The sequence below is a fragment of the Pseudophryne corroboree genome, chromosome 6, assembly GCF_028390025.1.
Source record: "Pseudophryne corroboree isolate aPseCor3 chromosome 6, aPseCor3.hap2, whole genome shotgun sequence".
Lineage (NCBI taxonomy): Eukaryota > Metazoa > Chordata > Amphibia > Anura > Myobatrachidae > Pseudophryne > Pseudophryne corroboree.
In genome coordinates, this window is record NC_086449.1 from 1263845 (window position 1) to 1288433 (window position 24589).

General features: G+C 54.0%; 1 protein-coding gene across 1 annotated transcript in view; it reads left to right on the plus strand.

Moving 5' to 3' along the window:
• Positions 1-23991, plus strand: part of EPHB4 (EPH receptor B4) — a 178604-nt gene extending 154613 nt beyond the window's left edge. The window contains exons 4-16 of the mRNA XM_063930664.1: positions 5024-5179; positions 5506-5835; positions 5921-6057; positions 6146-6308; positions 6385-6487; positions 6929-6993; positions 7291-7404; positions 7524-7771; positions 8402-8617; positions 8847-8996; positions 9088-9281; positions 9568-9723; positions 23209-23991. Of these exons, the coding sequence (XP_063786734.1) occupies positions 5024-5179; positions 5506-5835; positions 5921-6057; positions 6146-6308; positions 6385-6487; positions 6929-6993; positions 7291-7404; positions 7524-7771; positions 8402-8617; positions 8847-8996; positions 9088-9281; positions 9568-9723; positions 23209-23323 (2147 nt within the window). The 3' untranslated portion in view covers positions 23324-23991. The remainder of the gene's footprint in view (positions 1-5023; positions 5180-5505; positions 5836-5920; positions 6058-6145; positions 6309-6384; positions 6488-6928; positions 6994-7290; positions 7405-7523; positions 7772-8401; positions 8618-8846; positions 8997-9087; positions 9282-9567; positions 9724-23208) is intronic.
• Positions 23992-24589: the final 598 nt, after the last annotated feature.

A 24589-nucleotide genomic window follows, 5' to 3' on the forward strand; every position in this document is an offset into this window, starting at 1 on the left:
GTCTCCAGAGACCCCTCTCTGCCTTCTCCAGAGACCCCTCTCTGCCTTCTCCAGAGACCCCTCTCTGCCTTCTCCAGAGACCCCTCTCTGCCTTCTCCAGAGACCCCTCTCTGCCTTCTCCAGGGACCCCTCTCTGCCTTCTCCAGGGACCCCTCTCTGCCATCTCCAGGGACCCCTCTCCTGCCACCTCCAGGGACCGCTCCCCCATTAACCCCTCTCCTGCCACCTCCAGGGACCGCTCCCCCATTAACCCCTCTCCTGCCACCTCCAGGGACCGTCTGTCCATTAACCCCTCTCCTGCCACCTCCAGGGACCGTCTGTCCATTAACCCCTCTCCTGCCACCTCCAGGGACCGTCTGCCCATTAACCCCTCTCCTGCCACCTCCAGGGACCGCCCCCCCCATTAACCCCTCTCCCGGCGGTACCGGGGGATAACCCATTGCATCGCCACAGCCGCGGGAACTAGTCAGGGGCTGCAGCGCAGCCATTTAGTATTCAGATCCCAGCAGCGTCTGACTCCTCTCAGCCCCAGGACTTTAACCATTGCCATGCCGCAGTCGCCAGAGGTAATCCGGTGCCGTGGCGCATAACGGTTTTCAATATATCTTCTATATCCGTGTGCTGCGGAACGCTGTTACTCTTTTTGATAATGGCACCGCAGCCCAGGGATTAACCCCCTCAGTGCTGCCATAGGGGATAACAGCAAGCTACATAGTGTTACCATTGTCACCCCCCGGTAAGGAGGACATCGGGGCAGCCTCTGTAGTGAGGGGAATTGGGGGGGTTATATCATACAGCAACGTCAGGAAAACTAAGTGTACAGTAGAAGAAAGCCTTACACGTGACTGACTGTGTATAACTGTGCCACACATCCGGGTGCCCAGCGTGCTCTGCCATACAGCGTGATCATCTGTCCCCCCACGCTGCACCATAGCCCACCGCTCATCTATCTCCCCCCCACGCTGCACCACAGCCCACCGCTCATCTGTCCCCCCACGCTGCACCACAGCCCACCGCTCATCTATCCCCCCACGCTGCACCACAGCCCACCGCTCATCTATCCCCCCCACACTGCACCATAGCCCACCGCTCATCTATCTCCCCCCACGCTGCACCACAGCCCACCGCTCATCTATCTCCCCCCACGCTGCACCACAGCCCACCGCTCATCTGTCTCCCCCCACGCTGCACCACAGCCCACCGCTCATCTGTCTCCCCACACTGTACCACAGCCCACCGCTCATCTGTCTCCTCACGCTGCACCACAGCCCACCGCTCATCTGTCTCCCCACGCTGCACCATAGCCCACCGCTCATCTATCCCCCCACGCTGCACCATAGCCCACCGCTCATCTATCCCCCCACGCTGCACCGTAGCCCACTGCTCATCTATCCCCCCACACTGCACCGTAGCCCACCGCTCATCTATCCCCCCACGCTGCACCATAGCCCACCGCTCATCTATCCCCCCACGCTGCACCGTAGCCCACTGCTCATCTATCCCCCCACACTGCACCGTAGCCCACCGCTCATCTATCCCCCCACACTGCACCGTAGCCCACCGCTCATCTATCCCCCCACGCTGCACCATAGCCCACCGCTCATCTATCCCCCCACGCTGCACCGTAGCCCACTGCTCATCTATCCCCCCACACTGCACCGTAGCCCACCGTTCATCTATCCCACCACGCTGCACCGTAGCCCACTGCTCATCTATCCCCCCACACTGCACCGTAGCCCACCGTTCATCTATCCCCCCACGCTGCACCGTAGCCCACCGCTCATCTGTCCCCCCACACTGCACCACAGCCCACTGCTCATCTATCCCCCCACACTGCATCGTAGCCCACCGCTCATCTATCCCCCCACGCTGCACCATAGCCCACCGCTCATCTATCCCCCCACGCTGCACCATAGCCCACCGCTCATCTATCCCCCCACGCTGCACCGTAGCCCACTGCTCATCTATCCCCCCACACTGCACCGTAGCCCACCGCTCATCTATCCCCCCACGCTGCACCATGGCCCACCGCTCATCTATCCCCCCACGCTGCACCGCAGCCCACTGCTCATCTATCCCCCCACACTGCACCGTAGCCCACCGTTCATCTATCCCCCCACGCTGCACCGTAGCCCACCGCTCATCTGTCCCCCCACACTGCACCACAGCCCACTGCTCATCTATCCCCCCACACTGCATCGTAGCCCACCCTTCATCTATCCCCCCACGCTGCACCATAGCCCACCGCTCATCTGTTCCCCCACACTGCACCACAGCCCACCGCTCATCTGTTCCCCCACACTGCACCACAGCCCACCGCTCATCTGTTCCCCCACACTGCACCACAGCCCACCGCTAATCTGTCCCCCCACGCTGCACCGTAGCCCACCGCTCATCTGTCCCCCCACGCTGCACCGTAGCCCACCGCTCATCTATCTCCCCCCCACGCTGCACCATAGCCCACTGCTCATCTATCCCCGCACCATAGCCCACCGCTCATCTATCCCCCCACGCTGCACCATAGCCCACCGCTCATCTGTCCCCCCACACTGCACCATAGCCCACCGCTCATCTGTCCCCCCACACTGCACCGTAGCCCACCGCTCATCTGTCCCCCCACGCTGCACCGTAGCCCACCACTCATCTGTCCCCCCACGCTGCACCACAGCCCACCACTCATCTGTCCCCCCACACTGCACCACAGCCCACCACTCATCTGTCCCCCCACGCTGCACCACTGCTCATATATCCCCCCCACGCTGCACCACAGCCCACCGCTCATCTGTCTCCCCACCACAGCCCACCGCTCATCTGTCTCCCCACGCTGCACCATAGCCCACCGCTCATCTGTCCCCCCACGCTGCACCACAGCCCACCGCTCATCTATCCCCCCACGCTGCACCGTAGCCCACCGCTTATCTATCCCCCCACACTGCACCGTAGCCCACCGCTTATCTATCCCCCCACACTGCACCGTAGCCCACCGCTCATCTATCCCCCCACGCTGCACCGTAGCCCACCGCTCATCTATCCCCCCCCACACTGCACGATAGCCCACCGCTCATCTGTCCCCCCCACACTGCACCACAGCCCACTGCTCATCTATCCCCCCACACTGCAACGTAGCCCACCGCTCATCTATCCCCCACGCTGCACCATAGCCCACCGCTCATCTATCCCCCACGCTGCACCATAGCCCACCGCTCATCTGTTCCCCCACACTGCACCACAGCCCACCGCTCATCTGTTCCCCCACACTGCACCACAGCCCACCGCTCATCTATCCCCCCACACTGTACCACAGCCCACCGCTCATCTGTCCCCCCGCACTGTACCACAGCCCACCGCTCATTTGTCCCCCCACACTGTACCACAGCCCACCGCTCATCTGTCCCCCCACACTGTACCACAGCCCACCGCTCATTTGTCCCCCCACACTGTACCACAGCCCACCGCTCATCTGTCCCCCCACACTGTACCACAGCCCACCACTCATCTGTCCCCCCACGCTGCACCACTGCTCATATATCCCCCCCACGCTGCACCACAGCCCACCGCTCATCTGTCTCCCCACCACAGCCCACCGCTCATCTGTCTCCCCACCACAGCCCACCGCTCATCTGTCTCCCCACCACAGCCCACCGCTCATCTGTCTCCCCACGCTGCACCATAGCCCACCGCTCATCTGTCCCCCCACGCTGCACCACAGCCCACCGCTCATCTATCCCCCCACGCTGCACCGTAGCCCACCGCTTATCTATCCCCCCACACTGCACCGTAGCCCACCGCTTATCTATCCCCCCACACTGCACCGTAGCCCACCGCTCATCTATCCCCCCACGCTGCACCGTAGCCCACCGCTCATCTATCCCCCCCCACACTGCACGATAGCCCACCGCTCATCTGTCCCCCCCACACTGCACCACAGCCCACTGCTCATCTATCCCCCCACACTGCAACGTAGCCCACCGCTCATCTATCCCCCACGCTGCACCATAGCCCACCGCTCATCTATCCCCCACGCTGCACCATAGCCCACCGCTCATCTGTTCCCCCACACTGCACCACAGCCCACCGCTCATCTGTTCCCCCACACTGCACCACAGCCCACCGCTCATCTATCCCCCCACACTGTACCACAGCCCACCGCTCATCTGTCCCCCCGCACTGTACCACAGCCCACCGCTCATTTGTCCCCCCACACTGTACCACAGCCCACCGCTCATCTGTCCCCCCACACTGTACCACAGCCCACCGCTCATTTGTCCCCCCACACTGTACCACAGCCCACCGCTCATCTGTCCCCCCACACTGTACCACAGCCCACCGCTCATCTGTCCCCCCACACTGTACCACAGCCCACCGCTCATCTGTCCCCCCACACTGTACCACAGCCCACCGCTCATCTGTCCCCCCACACTGTACCACAGCCCACCGCTCATCTATCCCCCCACACTGTACCACAGCCCACCGCTCATCTGTCCCCCCACACTGTACCACAGCCCACCGCTCATCTGTCCCCCCACACTGTACCACAGCCCACCGCTCATCTGTCCCCCCACACTGTACCACAGCCCACCGCTCATCTGTCCCCCCACACTGTACCACAGCCCACCGCTCATCTGTTCCCCCACACTGTACCACAGCCCACCGCTCATCTGTTCCCCCACACTGCACCACAGCCCACCGCTCATCTATCCCCCCCCACGCTGCACCACAGAGCCCACCGCTCATCTATCCCCCCCCATACTGCACCATAGCCCACCGCTCATCTGTCCCCCCACGCTGCACCATAGCCCACCGCTCATTTATGCCCCCCATACTGCACCATAGACCACTGCTCATCTATTGCCCCTCTGCTGCCTCTACCCTCTGACCCCCCCCCCCCTCATTTAACCCCTGTTCTGTCAGTACCCAGGAAATTCTAATTTAACCCCTGAGATGCCAGAGTGTTTATAGAAAAGTTAAAAAAGATGACCTGAAGAGCTCACTGTCTGATACATCTTCTTTTTTGTTTCCGTAGCTTGCCCCCCAGGATATTTTAAGCCTAGCGTTGGGGAGATGCCGTGCCAACTGTGCCCATACAACAGCCAGTCTGGAGCCGCTGGGGCCACATCATGTAACTGTAAACTCGGATTTTACAGGGCACCTGGTGACCCACTAACTGCCCCCTGCACAGGTAAGTCGCCCCAGTGACTTCCATATTGAAACCAGCAGACGGAATTACCAGTAGGAGTGGGATCTGCCATGTTGATTACTGGCTGCGGTGAAACAGCGCCACCCTGTGGCTGAATGATAAACGTTGGAATGCTCGCTCAGCACTGCTGTGAGCTAATGTTTAGGCATCTCTGAGACTAGGGATTACACAGTGCGTCTTATTTGTTTAGTGCCATCTTATACATTATTTTGAGGGGGGGGGGGGGTAATAAAAGGAGGAAGCAGTGGGGACATTTCTGCAAATTGTTTTCTAAAATTGGGCCTTTTTCACCGTCTTCTGTCCTCCAGCTACCCCGTCTGCCCCCCGCAGTATAGTCGCCAACATGAATGGATCCACTGTAGACCTGGAGTGGAGCGAGCCCCTGGATTCCGGCGGACGATCGGACTTGTTCTACGAGGTGCAGTGTACAGAGTGCGCGGGGGGCGTGGTATGCATCCCCTGCTCGCGTCTCTCCTTCTCCCCCCGGCCTCAGAAGCTGACGGAGAGCAAAATCCGAGTGTCGGGCCTCCGCCCCCGCGTTACCTACACCTTTCGGGTCCTGGCCCTGAACGGCGTGTCTGAGCGCAGCGGTGTGCCGGCAGCGGGCGAGGAGTATAACGTCACCACCGACCGTGATTGTGAGTCAGCCAGTAATACCCCTGTCTGTGTTTGAGCGCCTCTCGGACCAGTAGATTAATAGTGTTTCCGCCTCCTCCTGTGCAGTGCCTCTCCCGGTGAGCGGTATCCAGCAGATAGCCGCCTCGGTGTCCTCGTTATCCCTGCGATGGAACCCGCCCCTCCCACAGCGCTCTCCAAACAGGGGGAATATTCTGGATTACGAAGTCAAATACTACGAGAAGGTGAGAGGTCACGGTGCGTGTGTGTGTGGGGGGGGGGGTCTCCTCCTTGTACAAGGGGGCAAATTGATGCTAATTCCTCTCTGAACAGGATCAAGAAAAGCCCCTGATAATGTTCCTGAAGACCCCGGGCAGCCAGGCCGAGCTGAAGGAACTCCGGTCAGGGGTTGTGTACGTGGTTCAGGTGCGCGCCAGGACCGAGGCCGGATACGGGGCGTTCAGCGGAGACACCCTATTCCAGACGCTACCTGTGGGTAAGTGTGGGGTCAGCTGGGTGCATCCTGTATTTCTGCCCTTACTGTGTCCTTACGTCGTCATCTCTCTTCCCAGACCCAGAGAAGGCTCAGCCGCAGGTGGAGCTGATCGCCGGGACGGCTGGTGTCGGTGCTCTGCTGGTGCTCGCAGTTATCATCACCGCCGTGGTGTGTGTGAGGTGAGACGGCTTCTGAATCCAGTGTGGTACTGCCCTTGGGCCAGACCTTCCTGCCCAGTGCAGAGGGCTGTTCGCCGGGCCGCCATAGTTCGGTACGCACTCCCCTAGAGACTGTTGGCGTGAACCCGCCTTGCGGAACGAGGAGCTTCGTCTGTCGTATCACAGGGGGATTATTGATGCCAAATAGTGAATATGTTTTCTGTAAATGAATGGTTACAAACACGGGCACGGGTTACATGTATTTGTATGTAGCGTGTGCCGCCCTTCAAGCACGCACACTGCATCTTAAGGTAGTTACCGCTTTGTGGTCGCAGTTGCGCCATTGTTTTTTTTGGGTGCGGGTATGATATGTGGCGCAATTGTGCGTCAGGCCCAATATCTGTATGTTCACCGTCTCGCAGACCCCACTTCTCTAATACCCCTGTTTATCTGTCCGTACAGGAAGCACGGGGGTAACAAGGAGCCGGACTACAGTGACAAACCAGGGCAATACCTCATCGGACACAGTGAGTGGCAAAGTGTCTCCCGCCGTTACTGTGTATTACGGATACTAGCGGCCTGAAATAATGATGTTATTATGTGTACCATATTACATCTTGTATTCTTATGTGTCGTCTACGCCATTGCTGTATAATATTCTAATAAGAGCCCCACAATCTTATCGGGGGGGAAACATGATGGACCCTTATATGTAGCGTTGGGTATGAGATGTATCTGTCCATTTGTTGAGAAGGAACCTCAACGTTTGAGCAAGATCCTTACCGCCAGCAGAACCCTGAATTCTGTGTGTCCTCCCGTTCTAGACGCCAAGTTATACATCGATCCCTTCACCTACGAAGACCCCAACGAGGCCGTCAGAGAGTTCGCCAAGGAGATCGATGTGTCCTATGTGAAGATTGAGGAGGTCATAGGAGCTGGTGAGGACCACACGTTGGGACGGTGGACCCTGGGGGTAGATGGGATATTGGACCATATCACGCGGCCGGTCACCGGTGCGGGGGGAGGTTATATCTGTAATGGTCTGTTTCTCCGGCAGGTGAATTTGGGGAAGTATGTCGGGGTCGTCTCAAGGTCCCAGGGAAGAAGGAAAACTATGTGGCCATCAAAACTCTGAAGGGCGGCTACACGGAGCGCCTGCGGCGGGAGTTCCTGAGCGAGGCCAGCATCATGGGGCAGTTTCAGCACCCCAACATCATCCACCTGGAGGGAGTCATTACAAACAACTGCCCCGTTATGATTATCACTGAGTACATGGAGAACGGGGCCCTGGACTCGTTTCTCAGGGTGAGTGCATCACTTTCCTTCAGCCGCTGCTTCCTGTGCCGCTGGGGTGCAGCCGCTGCCTCCTGTGCCGCTGGGGTGCAGCCGCTGCCTCCTGTGCCGCTGGGGTGCAGCCGCTGCCTCCTGTGTTGCTGGGGTGCAGCCGCTGCCTCCTGTGTTGCTGGGGTGCAGCCGCTGCCTCCTGTGCCGCTGGGGTGCAGCCGCTGCCTCCTGTGCCGCTGGGGTGCAGCCGCTGCCTCCTGTGCCGCTGGGGTGCAGCCGCTGCCTCCTGTGCCGCTGGGGTGCAGCCGCTGCCTCCTGTGCCGCTGGGGTGCAGCCGCTGCCTCCTGTGCCGCTGGGGTGCAGCCGCTGCCTCCTGCGCCGCTGGGGTGCAGCCGCTGCCTCCTGCGCCGCTGGGGTGCAGCCGAGAGGGTGGTGTGATGGAGGGTGGTTTGATGGGAGCGAGTCCGGCCGAGGGTGATCTAATGGAGGTGTTGTGAGGGCATGGGGTCCTACATAAGGTACAAGCAGGTGGGTGTTACTGGTACATACGTGTGCCCATACACACACACACACGTGTCCTACCAGTAGCTTCCTGCAGTATCGTGTGACTGCATACATGTAAATGATATGTGCTGTTCTCTGTGCCGACAGCAAAACGACGGGCAGTTCACACCCATACAGCTGGTGGGAATGCTGCGAGGAATCGCCTCCGGTATGCGCTACCTGGCGGAGATGAACTACGTTCACCGGGACCTGGCCGCACGCAACATTCTGGTGAACAGTAACCTGGTCTGCAAAGTGTCTGATTTCGGCTTGTCGCGGTTCCTGCAGGAGGGTTCCACCGACCCTACGTACACGTCCTGTCTGGTGAGGAGAGGCCGGAGAACGAGGTGGGGTGGGGATGATGGATTACATAGAAACTGAGTCTGGCCCCAGGGCTGGAAGATGATATTTGGTGCGTGAGGAGACTCTTCCAGGGTTAGAGTCACATCTTATAGCAAGTGAGAGACTTCTAGTAACTCTCCTCAGTGTGGGAACAGAGTAGGAGGACGGTCAGTGTGGCTTCATGGCTTCATGCCCCATCTTCTCTCCTCAGGGCGGTAAGATCCCAATCCGCTGGACAGCCCCCGAAGCCATCGCCTTCCGAAAGTTCACCTCAGCCAGCGATGTCTGGGGTTACGGCATCGTCATGTGGGAAGTCATGTCCTTCGGAGAGCGGCCATACTGGGACATGTCCAACCAAGACGTGAGTTGGCTTCTAGTTCCTACGTCTCCTGGGTGGCCCGCTGTCCGGTGACCGCAATGTTCACCCGCTATTCCCCGCTCTCTCCATACAGGTGATAAATGCCATAGAGCAGGACTACCGTCTGCCGGCACCGCCGGACTGCCCCTCGGCGCTGCACCAACTGATGCTGGACTGCTGGCAGCGAGACCGAGCCTCCCGGCCCCGCTTCACAGAAATTGTCAGCTCTCTGGACAAGCTTATCCGCAACCCGGCCAGCCTGAAAATAACCGCCCGGGAGCAGCCAGGGTACGGGCCGCGCTATTCTCATCTGGAGGCAAGGGGGTTAATTGCCAGACTGGCTGAGGCAGGGAAAGGGTTAAGTGGGGAAGAGGAAGCGGTGACTGGTCTGCAGAGACTAGAATGGAGGAATGTTCTGCAGGTCGTTCACTGGGTCACAGTTCAAGGTTAGCTGGCAGCAGAGGAAGTTGCAAGTTAAGGGGTGGGGGCGTAGGACGGAGATAATAGGCCCATTGTATCGTGTACACAGCGTCCTAATTACCATAATCCCTGAGTCTCCCTTCTCTCCCCGCAGATCATCGCAGCCTCTGCTCGACCAGCGCACCCCCCACTATTCCTCCTTCTCCTCTGTGGGCGAGTGGCTGCACGCCATCAAAATGGGGCGATATGAGGAGGGTTTCAGGAATGCCGGATTTACAACGTTCAGCCGAGTGCGACAGCTAAACACAGAGTAAGTGGCGGGGGTCAGGGCTGGGGGGGTTTCATGGTTCCCCTCTATGGGGCTGATGGGATGTTGGGTGCTCGCCGGTTTGCGCAGTGTGGTAATTGCGGCACTTGCAGGGCTGCGCGGCGGCGCAGTTAGGCCTGCAAGTAGCCCGATCACCCTTGAGGGCTGGTAATGGTGGGCGACCGCAAGCTAGCAGCTTCTGATTGGCTGACTGTGGAGTTACTCTGATGCTGATTGTAATATCTAATTTATGGGCGTATATCGCCGCATCATGTGTTTATGGAACCTGGGGCACAGCTGCGCTGATCATGTGACTCTCGCTGGGGCCCAGCTGCGCTGATCATGTGACTCTCGCTGGGGCACAGCTGTGCTGATCATGTGACTCTCGCTGGGGCCCAGCTGCGCTGATCATGTGACTCTCGCTGGGGCACAGCTGTGCTGATCATGTGACTCTCGCTGGGGCACAGCTGCGCTGATCATGTGGCTCTCGCTGGGGCACAGCTGCGCTGATCAAGTGACTCTCGCTGGGGCCCAGCTGCGCTGATCATGTGACTCTCGCTGGGGCATAGCTGCGCTGATCATGTGACTCTCGCTGGGGCACAGCTGTGCTGATCATGTGACTCTCGCTGGGGCCCAGCTGCGCTGATCATGTGGCTCTCGCTGGGGCCCAGCTGCGCTGATCATGTGGCTCTCGCTGGGGCCCAGCTGCGCTGATCATGTGACTCTCGCTGGGGCCCAGCTGCGCTGATCATGTGGCTCTCGCTGGGGCCCAGCTGCGCTGATCATGTGACTCTCGCTGGGGCCCAGCTGCGCTGATCATGTGACTCTCGCTGGGGCCCAGCTGCGCTGATCATGTGACTCTCGCTGGGGCCCAGCTGCGCTGATCATGTGACTCTCGCTGGGGCACAGATGCGCTGATCATGTGACTCTCGCTGGGGCCCAGCTGCGCTGATCATGTGACTCTCGCTGGGGCACAGCTGCGCTGATCATGTGACTCTCGCTGGGGCCCAGCTGCGCTGATCATGTGGCTCTCGCTGGGGCCCAGCTGCGCTGATCATGTGGCTCTCGCTGGGGCCCAGCTGCGCTGATCATGTGACTCGCGCTGGGGCACAGCTGCGCTGATCATGTGACTCTCGCTGGGGCACAGCTGCGCTGATCATGTGACTCTCGCTGGGGCACAGCTGCGCTACTTGTTGTGAATAGATTTGCTTCAGTGTTTCTTGTCCAAATACAATAAATGTAGGGATTGTAGGGAGGAGTTGGGGCAGGTAGTGTGGTATCGTGTATAATAGATGAGGGGGCAGTAGGGAGGAGTTGGAGGCAGGTAGTGTGGTATACATATAATAGATGAGGGGGCAGTAGGGAGGAGTTGGGGCAGGTAGTGTGGTATACATATAATATATGAGGGGGCAGTAGGGAGGAGTTGGAGGCAGGTAGTGTGGTATACATATAATAGATGAGGGGGCAGTAGGGAGGAGTTGGGGCAGGTAGTGTGGTATCATGTGTATAATAGATGAGGGGGCAGTGGGGAGGAGTTGGGGGCAGGTAGTGTGGTATACATATAATAGATGAGGGGGCAGTAGGGAGGAGTTGGGGCAGGTAGTGTGGTATCATGTGTATAATAGATGAGGGGGCAGTGGGGAGGAGTTGGGGGCAGGTAGTGTGGTATACATATAATAGATGAGGGGGCAGTAGGGAGGAGTTGGGGCAGGTAGTGTGGTATACATATAATATATGAGGGGGCAGTAGGGTGGAGTTGGCAGGTAGTGTGGTATAATACATATAATAGATGAGGGGGCAGTAGGGAGGAGTTGGGGGCAGGTAGTGTGGTATACATATAATAGATGAGGGAGGAGTTGGGGCAGGTAGTGTGGTATATATATAATAGATATGGGGTAGTAGGGAGGAGTTGGGGGCAGGTAGTGTGGTATACATATAATAGATGAGGGGGCAGTAGGGAGGAGTTGGGGGCAGGTAGTGTGGTATCATACATATAATAGATGAGGGGGCAGTAGGGAGGAGTTGGGGGTAAGTAGTGTGGTATACATATAATAGATGAGGGGGCAGTAGGGAGGAGTTGGGGCAGGTAGTGTGGTATAAATAAGAATTTACTTACCGATAATTCTATTTCTCGTTGTCTGTAGTGGATGCTGGGAACTCCGTAAGGACCATGGGGAATAGCGGCTCCGCAGGAGACTGGGCACAAAAGTAAAGCTTTAGGACTACCTGGTGTGCACTGGCTCCTCCCCCTATGACCCCCCTCCAAGCCTCAGTTAGGATACTGTGCCCGGACGAGCGTACACAATAAGGAAGGATTTTGAATCCCGGGTAAGACTCATACCAGCCACACCAATCACACCGTACAACCTGTGATCTGAACCCAGTTAACAGCATGATAACAGAGGAGCCTCTGAAAAGATGGCTCACAACAATAATAACCCGATTTTTGTAACAATAACTATGTACAAGTATTGCAGACAATCCGCACTTGGGATGGGCGCCCAGCATCCACTACGGACTACGAGAAATAGAATTATCGGTAAGTAAATTCTTATTTTCTCTGACGTCCTAGTGGATGCTGGGAACTCCGTAAGGACCATGGGGATTATACCAAAGCTCCCAAACGGGCGGGAGAGTGCGGATGACTCTGCAGCACCGAATGAGAGAACTCCAGGTCCTCCTCAGCCAGGGTATCAAATTTGTAGAATTTAGCAAACGTGTTTGCCCCTGACCAAGTAGTTGCTCGGCAAAGTTGTAACGCCGAGACCCCTCGGGCAGCCGCCCAAGATGAGCCCACCTTCCTTGTGGAATGGGCTTTTACAGATTTTGGCTGTGGCAGGCCTGCCACAGAATGTGCAAGCTGAATTGTGCTACAAATCCAACGAGCAATAGTCTGCTTAGAAGCAGGAGCACCCAGCTTGTTGGGTGCATACAGGATAAACAGCGAGTCAGATTTTCTGACTCCAGCCGTCCTGGAAACATATATTTTCAAGGCCCTGACTACGTCCAACAACTTGGAGTCCTCCAAGTCACTAGTAGCCGCAGGTACCACAATAGGTTGGTTCAGATGAAACACTGAAACCACCTTAGGGAGAAAATGAGGACGAGTCCTCAATTCCGCCCTGTCTGAATGGAAGATCAGATAAGGGCTTTTACAGGATAAAGCCGCCAATTCTGACACGCGCCTGGCCGAGGCCAGGGCCAACAACATGACCACTTTCCATGTGAGATATTTTAACTCCACAGATTCAAGTGGTTCAAAACAATGTGACTTTAGGAACCCCAAAACTACATTGAGATCCCAAGGTGCCACTGGAGGCACAAAAGGAGGCTGTATATGCAGTACCCCTTTTACAAACGTCTGAACTTCAGGAACTGAAGCTAGTTCTTTCTGGAAGAAAATTGACAGGGCCGAAATTTGAACCTTAATGGACCCCAATTTTAGGCCCATAGACACTCCTGTTTACAGGAAATGCAGGAATCGACCTAGTTGAAATTCCTCCATCGGGGCCTTACTGGCCTCGCACCACGCAACATATTTTCGCCAAATGCGGTGATAATGCTTTGCGGTTACATCCTTCCTGGCTTGATCAGGGTAGGGATGACTTCATCCGGAATGCCTTTTTCCTTCAGGATCCGGCGTTCAACCGCCCTGCCGTCAAACGCAGCCGCGGTAAGTCTTGGAATAGACAGGGTCCTTGCTGGAGCAGGTCCCTTCTTAGAGGTAGAGGCCACGGGTCCTCCGTGAGCATCTCTTGAAGTTCCGGGTACCAAGTCCTTCTTGGCCAATCCGGAGCCACGAGTATAGTTCTTACTCCCCTCCGTCTTATAATTCTCAGTACTTTTGGTATGAGAGGAAGAGGAGGGAACACATACACTGACTGGTACACCCACGGTGTTACCAAAGCGTCCACAGCTATTGCCTGAGGGTCCCTTGACCTGGCGCAATACCTGTCCAATTTTTTGTCTAGGCGGGACGCCATCATGTCCACCTTTGGTTTTTCCCAATGGTTTACAATCACGTGGAAGACTTCTGGTTGAAGTCCCCACTCTCCCGGGTGGAGGTCGTGCCTGCTGAGGAAGTCTGCTTCCCAGTTGTCCACTCCCGGAATGAACACTGCTGACAGTGCTATCACATGATTTTCCGCCCAGCGAAAAATCCTTGCAGCTTCTGCCATTGCCCTCCTGCTTCTTGTGCCGCCCTGTCTGTTTACGTGGGCGACTGCCGTGATGTTGTCCGACTGGATCAGCACCGGCTGACCTTGAAGCAGAGGTCTTGCTTGGCTTAGGGCATTGTAAATGGCCCTTAGCTCCAAATATTTATGTGAAGTGATGTCTCCAGGCTTGACCACAAGCCCTGGAAATTTCTTCCCTGTGTGACTGCTCCCCAGCCTCGCAGGCTGGCATCCGTGGTCACCAGGACCCAGTCCTGTTCACAGGAGAGACACCCTTGTCTTTGGTGACAGGGTTATCCGCTGATGCATCTGAAGATGCGATCCGGACCACTTGTCCAGCAGGTCCCACTGGAAAGTTCTTGCGTGGAATCTGCCGAATGGAATTGCTTCGTAGGAAGCCACCATTTTTCCCAGGACCCTTGTGCACTGATGCACTGACACTTGGCCTGGTTTTAGGAGGTTTCTGACTAGTTCGGATAACTCCCTGGCTTTCTCCTCCGGGACAAAACACATTTTTCTGGACTGTGTCCAGGATCATCCCTAGGAATAGAAGGCGTGTCGTCGGGATCAGCTGCGATTTTGGAATATTGAGAATCCAACCGTGCTGCCGCAGCACTACCTGAGATAGTGCTACCCCGACTTCCAACTGTTCCCTGGATCTTGCCCTTATCAGGAGATCGTCCAAGTAAGGGATAACTAAAACTCCCTTCTTTCGAAGGAGTATCATCATTTCGGCCATTACCTTGGTAAAGACGTGGACAATCCAAACGGCAGCGTCTGAAACTGATAGTGACAGTTCTGTACCACAAACCTGAGGTACCCTTGGAGAAGGGTAAATTTGGACATGTAGGTAAGCATCTTTGATGTCCAGAGAGACCATATAGTCCCCTTCTTCCAGGTTTGCAATCACTGCTCTGAGTGACTCCATCTTGAATTTGAACCTTTGTATGTAAGTGTTCAAGGATTTTAGATTTAAAATTGGTCTCACCGAGCCGTCCCGCTTCGGTACCACAATATAGTGTGGAATAGTACCCCTTTCCCTGTTGCAGGAGAGGTACCTTGATTATCACCTGCTGGGAATACAGCCTGTGAATGGCTTGCAATACTGTCTCCCTGTCTGAGGGAGACGTCGGTAAAGCAGACTTTATGAAACGGCGAGGGGGAGACGTCTCAAATTTCTTGAGACGGGCCCCCACCGTGCCTGAGACCGCTTGTAAAGCCCCAGCGTCATGCTGAGGACTTAGCAGAGGCGGGAGAGGGCTTTTGTTCCTGGGAATTGGCTGTTTGCTGCAGCCTTTTTCCTCTCCCTCTGCCACGGGGCAGAAATGAGGCGCCTTTTGCCCGCTTGCCCTTATGGGGCCGAAAGGACTGCGCCTGATAATACGGCGTCTTCTTAGGTTGAGAAGCTACCTGGGGTAAAAATGTGGATTTTCCAGCCGTTGCCGTGGCCACCAGGTCTGTCAGACCTACCCCAAATAACTCCTCCCTTTTATAAGGCGATACTTCCATATGCCGTTTGGAATCAGCATTACCTGACCACTGTCTTGTCCATAACCTTCTTCTGGCAGAAATGGACAGCGCACTTACTCTTGATGCCAGTCGGCAAATATCCCTCTGTGCATCACGCTTATATAGAAATGCATCTTTTAAATGCTCTATAGTTAGTAATATACTGTCCTTATCTAGGGTATCAATATTGTCAGTCAGGGAATCCGACCAAGCCACCCCAGCACTGCACATCCAGGCTGAGGCGATTGCTGGTCGCAGTATCACACCCGTGTGAGTGTATATACATTTTAGGATATTTTACTGCTTTCTGTCAGTAGGTTTCTTAAGGGCGGCCGTATCCGGGGACGGTAGTGCCACCTGTTTAGACAAGCGTGTGAGCGCTTTATTCACCCTAAGGGGTGTTTCCCAACGTGCCCTATCCTCTGGCGGGAAGGGGTATGATGCCAATAACTTTTTAGGAATTATCAGTTTTTTTATCGGGGGAAACCCACGCATCATCACACACTTCATTTAATTCCTCAGATGCAGGAAAAACTACAGGCAGTTTTTTCTCACCCAACATAATACCCTTTTTAGTGGTACTGGTATTATCAGAAATGTGTAAAAACATTTTCCATATCCTCAATCATGTAACGTGTGGCCCTACTGGAAGTCACATTCGTCTCTTAATCGTCGACACTGGAGTCAGTATCCGTGTCGGCGTTTGTATCTGCCATCTGCGGTAACGGGCGTTTTAGAGCCCCAGATGGCTTTTGAGACACCTGGACAGGCACAGACTGAGTCGCCGGCTGTCTCATGTCATCAATCTTTTGTAAAGAGCTGACACTGTCACATAATTCCTTCCATAAGCTCATCCACTCAGGTGTCGACTCCCTAGGGGGTGACATCTCTGTTACAGGCAAATTGCTCCGCCTCCACCTCATTTTCCTCCTCATACATGTCGACACAACGTACCGACACACAGCACACACACAGGGAATGCTCTGATAGAGGACAGGACCCACTAGCCCTTTGGGGAGACAGAAGGAGAGTATGCCAGCACACACCAGAGCGCTATATATATATACAGGGATAACCTTATATAAGTGTTTTTCCCCTTATAGCTGCTGTATTGTTATACTGCGCCTAATTAGTGCCCCCCTCTCTTTTTTAACCCCTTTCTGTAGTGTAGTAACTGCAGGGGAGAGCCAGGGAGCTTCCCTCCAACGGAGCTGTGAGAGAAAATGGCGCCAGTGTGCTGAGGAGATAGGCTCCGCCCCCTTCTCGGCGGCCTTTTCTCCCGTTTTTCTGTGGAATCTGGCAGGGGTTAAAATTCATCCATATAGCCCTGGGGGCTATATGTGATGTATTTTCGCCAGCCAAGGTGTTTTTATTGCTGCTCAGGGCGCCCCCCCTAGCGCCCTGCACCCTCAGTGACCGGAGTGTGAAGTGTGCTGAGGAGCAATGGCGCACAGCTGCAGTGCTGTGCGCTACCTTGGTGAAGACAGGATGTCTTCTGCCGCCGATTTTTCCGGACCTCTTCTTGCTTCTGGCTCTGTAAGGGGGCCGGCGGCGCGGCTCTGGGACCGAGCTCCGAGGCTGGGCCTGTGTTCGGTCCCTCTGGAGCTAATGGTGTCCAGTAGCCTAAGAAGCCCAATCCACTCTGCACGCAGGTGAGTTCGCTTCTTCTCCCCTTAGTCCCTCGATGCAGTGAGCCTGTTGCCAGCAGGTCTCACTGAAAATAAAAAACCTAAAACTAAACTTTCACTAAGAGCTCAGGAGAGCCCCTAGTGTGCACCCTTCTCGGTCGGGCACAAAAATCTAACTGAGGCTTGGAGGAGGGTCATAGGGGGAGGAGCCAGTGCACACCAGGTAGTCCTAAAGCTTTACTTTTGTGCCCAGTCTCCTGCGGAGCTGCTATTCCCCATGGTCCTTACGGAGTTCCCAGCATCCACTAGGACGTCAGAGAAATACATATAATAGATGAGGGGGCAGTAGGGAGGAGTTGGGGCAGGTAGTGTGGTATACATATAATAGATGAGGGGGCAGTAGGGAGGAGTTGGGGGCAGGTAGTGTGGTGTGTATATATAATAGATAAGGGGGCAGTAGGGAGGAGTTGGGGGCAGGTAGTGTGGTATCATACATATAATAGATGAGGGGGCAGTAGGGAGGAGTTGGGGGTAAGTAGTGTGGTATACATATAATAGATGAGGGGGCAGTAGGGAGGAGTTGGGGCAGGCAGTGTGGTATACATATAATAGATGAGGGGGCAGTAGGGAGGAGTTGGGGGCAGGTAGTGTGGTATAATACATATAATAGATGAGGGGGCAGTAGGGAGGAGTTGGGGCAGGTAGTGTGGTATACATATAATAGATGAGGGGGCAGTAGGGAGGAGTTGGGGGCAGGTAGTGTGTAATACATATAATAGATGAGGGGGCAGTAGGGAGGTGTTGGGGGAAGGTAGTGTGGTGTGTGTATATATAATAGATAAGGGGGCAGTAGGGAGGAGTTGGGGGCAGGTAGTGTGGTATCATACATATAATAGATGAGGGGGCAGTAGGGAGGAGTTGGCGGCAGGTAGTGTGGTAAACATATAATAGATGAGGGGGCAGTAGGGAGGAGTTGGGGGCAGGTAGTGTGGTATACATATAATAGATGAGGGGGCAGTAGGGAGGAGTTGGGGGCAGGTAGTGTGGTGTATATATAATAGATGAGGTGGCAGTAGGGAGGAGTTGGGGGTAGGTAGTGTGGTATAATACATATAATAGATGAGGGGCAGTAGGGAGGAGTTGGGGCAGGTAGTGTGGTATACATATAATAGATGAGGGGGCAGTAGGGAAGAGTTGGGGGCAGGTAGTGTGGTATATATATAATAGATGAGGGGGCAGTAGGGAGGAGTTGGGGGCAGGTAGTGTGGTATATATATAATAGATGAGGGGTAGTAGGGAGGAGTTGGGGGCAGGTAGTGTGGTGTATACATATAATAGATGAGGGGGCAGTAGGGAGGAGTTGGGGCAGGTAGTGTGGTATATATATATAATAGATATGGGGTAGTAGGGAGGAGTTGGGGGCAGGTAGTGTGGTATACATATAATAGATGAGGGGGCAGTAGGGAGGAGTTGGGGGCAGGTAGTGTGGTATCATACATATAATAGATGAGGGGGCAGTAGGGAGGAGTTGGGGGTAAGTAGTGTGGTATACATATAATAGATGAGGGGGCAGTAGGGAGGAGTTGGGGCAAGCAGTGTGGTATACATATAATAGATGAGGGGGCAGTAGGGAGTAGTTGGGGGCAGGTAGTGTGGTATAATACATATAATAGATGAGGGAGCAGTAGGGAGGAGTTGGGGCAGGTAGTGTGGTATAATACATATAATAGATGAGGGGGCAGTAGGGAGGAGTTGGGGGCAGGTAGTGTGGTGTGTGTATATATAATAGATAAGGGGGCAGTAGGGAGGAGTTGGGGGCAGGTAGTGTGGTGTGTATATATAATAGATAAGGGGGCAGTAGGGAGGAGTTGGGGGTAGGTAGTGTGGTATCATACATATAATAGATGAGGGGGCAGTAGGGAGGAGTTGGGGTTTGTAGCGTGGATGAAGGGCAGTAGGGAGGAGTTGGGGGTAGGTAGTGTGGTATCATACATATAATAGATGAGGGGGCAGTAGGGAGGAGTTGGGGTTTGTAGCGTGGATGTGGGGCAGTAGGGAGGAGTTGGGGGTAGGTAGTGTGGGATCATAAATATAATAGATGAGGGGGCAGTAGGGAGGAGTTGGGGGCAGGTAGTGTGGTATCATACATATAATAGATGAGGGGGCAGTAGGGAGGAGTTGGGGTTTGTAGAGTGGATGAGGGGCAGTAGGGAGGAGTTGGGGGCAGGTAGTGTGGTATAATACATATAATAGATGAGGGGGCAGTAGTGAGGAGTTGGGGGCAGGTAGTGTGGGATCATACATATAATATATGAGGGAGCAGTAGGGAGGAGTTGGGGGCAGGTAGTGTGGTATATATATAATAGATGAGGGGACAGTAGAGAGGAGTTGGGGGCAGGTAGTGTGGTATAATACATATAATAGATGAGGGGGCAGTAGTGTGGAGTTGGGGCAGGTAGTGTGGTATAATACATATAATAGATGAGGGGGCAGTGGGGAGGAGTTGGGGGCAGGTAGTGTGGTATAATACATATAATAGATGAGGGGGCAGTAGGGAGGAGTTGGGGCAGGTAGTGTGGTATAATACATATAATAGATGAGGGGGCAGTAGGGAGGAGTTGGGGCAGGTAGTGTGGTATCATACATATAATAGATGAGGGGGCAGTAGGTAGGAGTTGGGGTAGGTAGTGTGGTGTATATATATAATAGATGAGGGGCAGTAGGGAGGAGTTGGGGGTAAGTAGTGTGGTATACATATAATGGATGAGGGGGCAGTAGGGAGAAGTTGGGGGTAGGTAGTGTGGTATAATACATATAATATATGAGGGGGCAGTAGGGAGGAGTTGGGGCAGGTAGTGTGGTGTATACATATAATAGATGAGGGGCAGTAGGGAGGAGTTGAGGGCAGGTAGTGTGGTATAATACATATAATATATGAGGGGGCAGTAGGGAGGAGTTGGGGCAGGTAGTGTGGTGTATACATATAATAGATGAGGGGGCAGTAGGGAGGAGTTGGTGCAGGTAGTGTGGTATAATACATATAATAGATGAGGGGCAGTAGGGAGGAGTTGGGGCAGGTAGTGTGGTGTATACATATAATAGATGAGGGGCAGTAGGGAGGAGTTGAGGGCAGGTAGTGTGGTATACATATAATAGATGAGGGGGCAGTAGGGAGGAGTTGGGGGCAGGTAGTGTGGTATACATATAATAGATGAGGGGGTAGTAGGGAGGAGTTGGGGGTAGGTAGTGTGGTATACATATAATAGATGAGGGGGCAGATAGTGTGGTATCATACATATAATAGATGAGGGGCAGTAGGGAGGAGTTGGGGGCAGGTAGTGTGGTATCATACAGATGAGGGGGCAGTAGGGAGGAGTTGGCGGCAGGTAGTGTGGTATACATATAATAGATGAGGGGGCAGGTAGTGTGGTATAATACATATAATAGATGAGGGGGCAGTAGGGAGGAGTTGGGGCAGGTAGTGTGGTATCATACATATAATAGATGAGGGAGGAGTTGGGGTAGGTAGTGTGGTGTATATATATATAATAGATGAGGGGCAGTAGGGAGGAGTTGGGGGTAAGTAGTGTGGTATACATATAATGGATGAGGGGGCAGTAGGGAGAAGTTGGGGGTAGGTAGTGTGGTATAATACATATAATATATGAGGGGGCAGTAGGGAGGATTTGGTGCAGGTAGTGTGGTATAATACATATAATAGATGAGGGGCAGTAGGGAGGAGTTGGGGCAGGTAGTGTGGTGTATACATATAATAGATGAGGGGGCAGTAGGGAGGAGTTGGGGGCAGGTAGTGTGGTATACATATAATAGATGAGGGGGCAGTAGGGAGGAGTTGGGGGCAGGTAGTGTGGTATACATATAATAGATGAGGGGGTAGTAGGGAGGAGTTGGGGGTAGGTAGTGTGGTATACATATAATAGATGAGGGGGCAGATAGTGTGGTATCATACATATAATAGATGAGGGGCAGTAGGGAGGAGTTGGGGGCAGGTAGTGTGGTATCATACATATAATAGATGAGGGGGCAGTAGGGAGGAGTTGGCGGCAGGTAGTGTGGTATACATATAATAGATGAGGGGGCAGTAGGGAGGAGTTGGGGGCAGGTAGTGTGGTATACATATAATAGATGAGGGGGCAGTAGGGAGGAGTTGGGGGTAGGTAGTGTGGTATCATACATATAATAGATGAGGGGGCAGTAGGGAGGAGTTGGGGTTTGTAGCGTGGATGAGGGGCAGTAGGGAGGAGTTGGGGGCAGGTAGTGTGGTATCATACATATAATAGATAAGGGGGCAGTAGAGAGGAGTTGGGGTTTGTAGCCTGGATGAGGGGCAGTAGGGAGGAGTTGGGGGCAGGTAGTGTGGTATACATATAATAGATGAGGGGGCAGTAGGGAGGAGTTGGGGGCAGGTAGTGTGGTATACATATAATAGATGAGGGGGTAGTAGGGAGGAGTTGGGGGTAGGTAGTGTGGTATACATATAATAGATGAGGGGGCAGATAGTGTGGTATCATACATATAATAGATGAGGGGCAGTAGGGAGGAGTTGGGGGCAGGTAGTGTGGTATCATACATATAATAGATGAGGGGGCAGTAGGGAGGAGTTGGCGGCAGGTAGTGTGGTATACATATAATAGATGAGGGGGCAGTAGGGAGGAGTTGGGGGCAGGTAGTGTGGTATACATATAATAGATGAGGGGGCAGTAGGGAGGAGTTGGGGGTAGGTAGTGTGGTATCATACATATAATAGATGAGGGGGCAGTAGGGAGGAGTTGGGGTTTGTAGCCTGGATGAGGGGCAGTAGGGAGGAGTTGGGGGCAGGTAGTGTGGTATCATACATATAATAGATAAGGGGGCAGTAGGGAGGAGTTGGGGTTTGTAGCCTGGATGAGGGGCAGTAGGGAGGAGTTCGGGGCAGGTAGTGTGGTATCATACATATAATAGATAAGGGGGCAGTAGGGAGGAGTTGGCGGCAGGTAGTGTGGTATACATATAATAGATGAGGGGGCAGTAGGGAGGAGTTGGGGGCAGGTAGTGTGGTATACATATAATAGATGAGGGGGCAGTAGGGAGGAGTTGGGGGTAGGTAGTGTGGTATCATACATATAATAGATGAGGGGGCAGTAGGGAGGAGTTGGGGTTTGTAGCCTGGATGAGGGGCAGTAGGGAGGAGTTGGGGGCAGGTAGTGTGGTATCATACATATAATAGATAAGGGGGCAGTAGGGAGGAGTTGGGGTTTGTAGCCTGGATGAGGGGCAGTAGGGAGGAGTTCGGGGCAGGTAGTGTGGTATCATACATATAATAGATAAGGGGGCAGTAGGGAGGAGTTGGGGTTTGTAGCCTGGATGAGGGGCAGTAGGGAGGAGTTGGGGGCAGGTAGTGTGGTATCATACATATAATAGATAAGGGGGCAGTAGGGAGGAGTTGGGGTTTGTAGCCTGGATGAGGGGCAGTAGGGAGGAGTTGGGGTTTGTAGCCTGGATGAGGGGCAGTAGGGAGGAGTTGGGGGCAGGTAGTGTGGTATCATACATATAATAGATGAGGGGGCAGTAGGGAGGAGTTGGCGGCAGGTAGTGTGGTATACATATAATAGATGAGGGGGCAGTAGGGAGGAGTTGGGGGCAGGTAGTGTGGTATACATATAATAGATGAGGGGGCAGTAGGGAGGAGTTGGGGGTAGGTAGTGTGGTATCATACATATAATAGATGAGGGGGCAGTAGGGAGGAGTTGGAGTTTGTAGCCTGGATGAGGGGCAGTAGGGAGGAGTTGGGGGCAGGTAGTGTGGTATCATACATATAATAGATAAGGGGGCAGTAGGGAGGAGTTGGGGTTTGTAGCCTGGATGAGGGGCAGTAGGGAGGAGTTGGGGGCAGGTAGTGTGGTATCATACATATAATAGATGAGGGGGCAGTAGGGAGGAGTTGGGGTTTGTAGCGTGGATGAGGGGCAGTAGGGAGGAGTTGTGGGGGTCCGTAGTGTAGTATATGCGCAGAATATGGGATGGGCAGTTACTGGGGGTAATTGTGTAAGAGAGGAGCCTGATGAGCGGGTAAGGGCAGTTGGTCGGCAGTGGGTTGAGTAGCTGGAAACCGATGGACAGATGTGTGGCCACTTGTGGACATATGTGACTGACCTTCCCCTGTCCTCTGCCCCCAGAGACCTCCTGCGGATTGGGATCACCCTGGCCGGTCATCAGAAGAAGATTCTGTCCAGCCTACAACAGATTATCCCGCCTGAGAAGTTCCCCGCCGGATCTGCCCCGTGCTACTAACTCTTACTATAGCTGAAGGATGGACCCCGCTCCCGTCTGTCACCACTGCTATAGCGGACCATGAGACTGCAACATGAGGTTCTGCGAATGAACTATGACGTCATGTCTACTGATGTCCATTAAAGCGTGACCTCATGTCTCCCGCTACCCTGCAACCCTATAGCTACATGCATTCTGCAATCCCATTGCCTAGAATTGACCACAGCCGACAGCTGACCAATAAACTGTAACTGCGGCTGCAGATGACCCTTTGGCCCCCGAGCCATGACCTTTACTCCTCCGCCGCTGACCAATCACTGTCTTTGGACGCAGTCCACCGTTTTGAGAGACTTCTGCTAAACAGAGACCCCCAAGTGCCTGTGATGTCATATGTGATGTCACCAAATGCCTTATACAGTGCAGGGACAATGGTATATAGACTTATATATACAGTAAGTGGGGCGTGTGGATTTACAGTACATGTGTATGTAACATACACAGACTGACGTAACCTTCTCTCCCCCCTTGTGTGTTATATGCGCACATTTCTGTATAGCACTGTGAAGACCCCAGTTACATAGAACTGTATGTAATGTGTATATTTATATATATATATGCATTGTGAAAAATGAATTTTGTTCTTCCATTTTTATATTAAATTATTTGTTAATAAAAGAACTGCAAAGTGATCTCATTGGCTGACTGGAAATAAGCATTGCGTGCAGCCATCGCTGTGCGTTTCATTCACTGCTCTTGGTAATCGCATAGCTTGGTGCGTTTCGCCGGCCGCAGGCAGATGTGTTATAGGGATAGTTACTAGGACTACAAGTGATAATTGTTGGGATATGTTTACGTCTTTTTCACGCAATTTTTGTATTTGCGCGACTTCAGCACATTTGCTCACCTAGCAAAATTGTACATGTATAGCGTCATCCAATGTATGCGTCTGCCGGCAGCAGCTCATGTGACATGTATGTCGTACAGAAACCGGACAATCTCCATCTTCCCCTGTTACAGCGGTGCTGCCACCGTCCAATTCCGTGTCCTACTTACAATGTGTTCCCGGTGCAGTTGGTGTGGAAAGGTGGACACCGGGGGCTGCTGCTCTGTATACACTTATCTGGCTGTGTCTCATTTGTGTTGCTTTCACGACTTCGTCAAGTATCCTTTCTCAATTTATCAGCGGAAAGTTCAGTAGTGAAAGTTCCGGAATGTCCTCTGTTTCCATATTTCTAGTTTCTGCAGTAAGCTATTTCCTCTGGAACATTAGATATGTCCGACTGCATA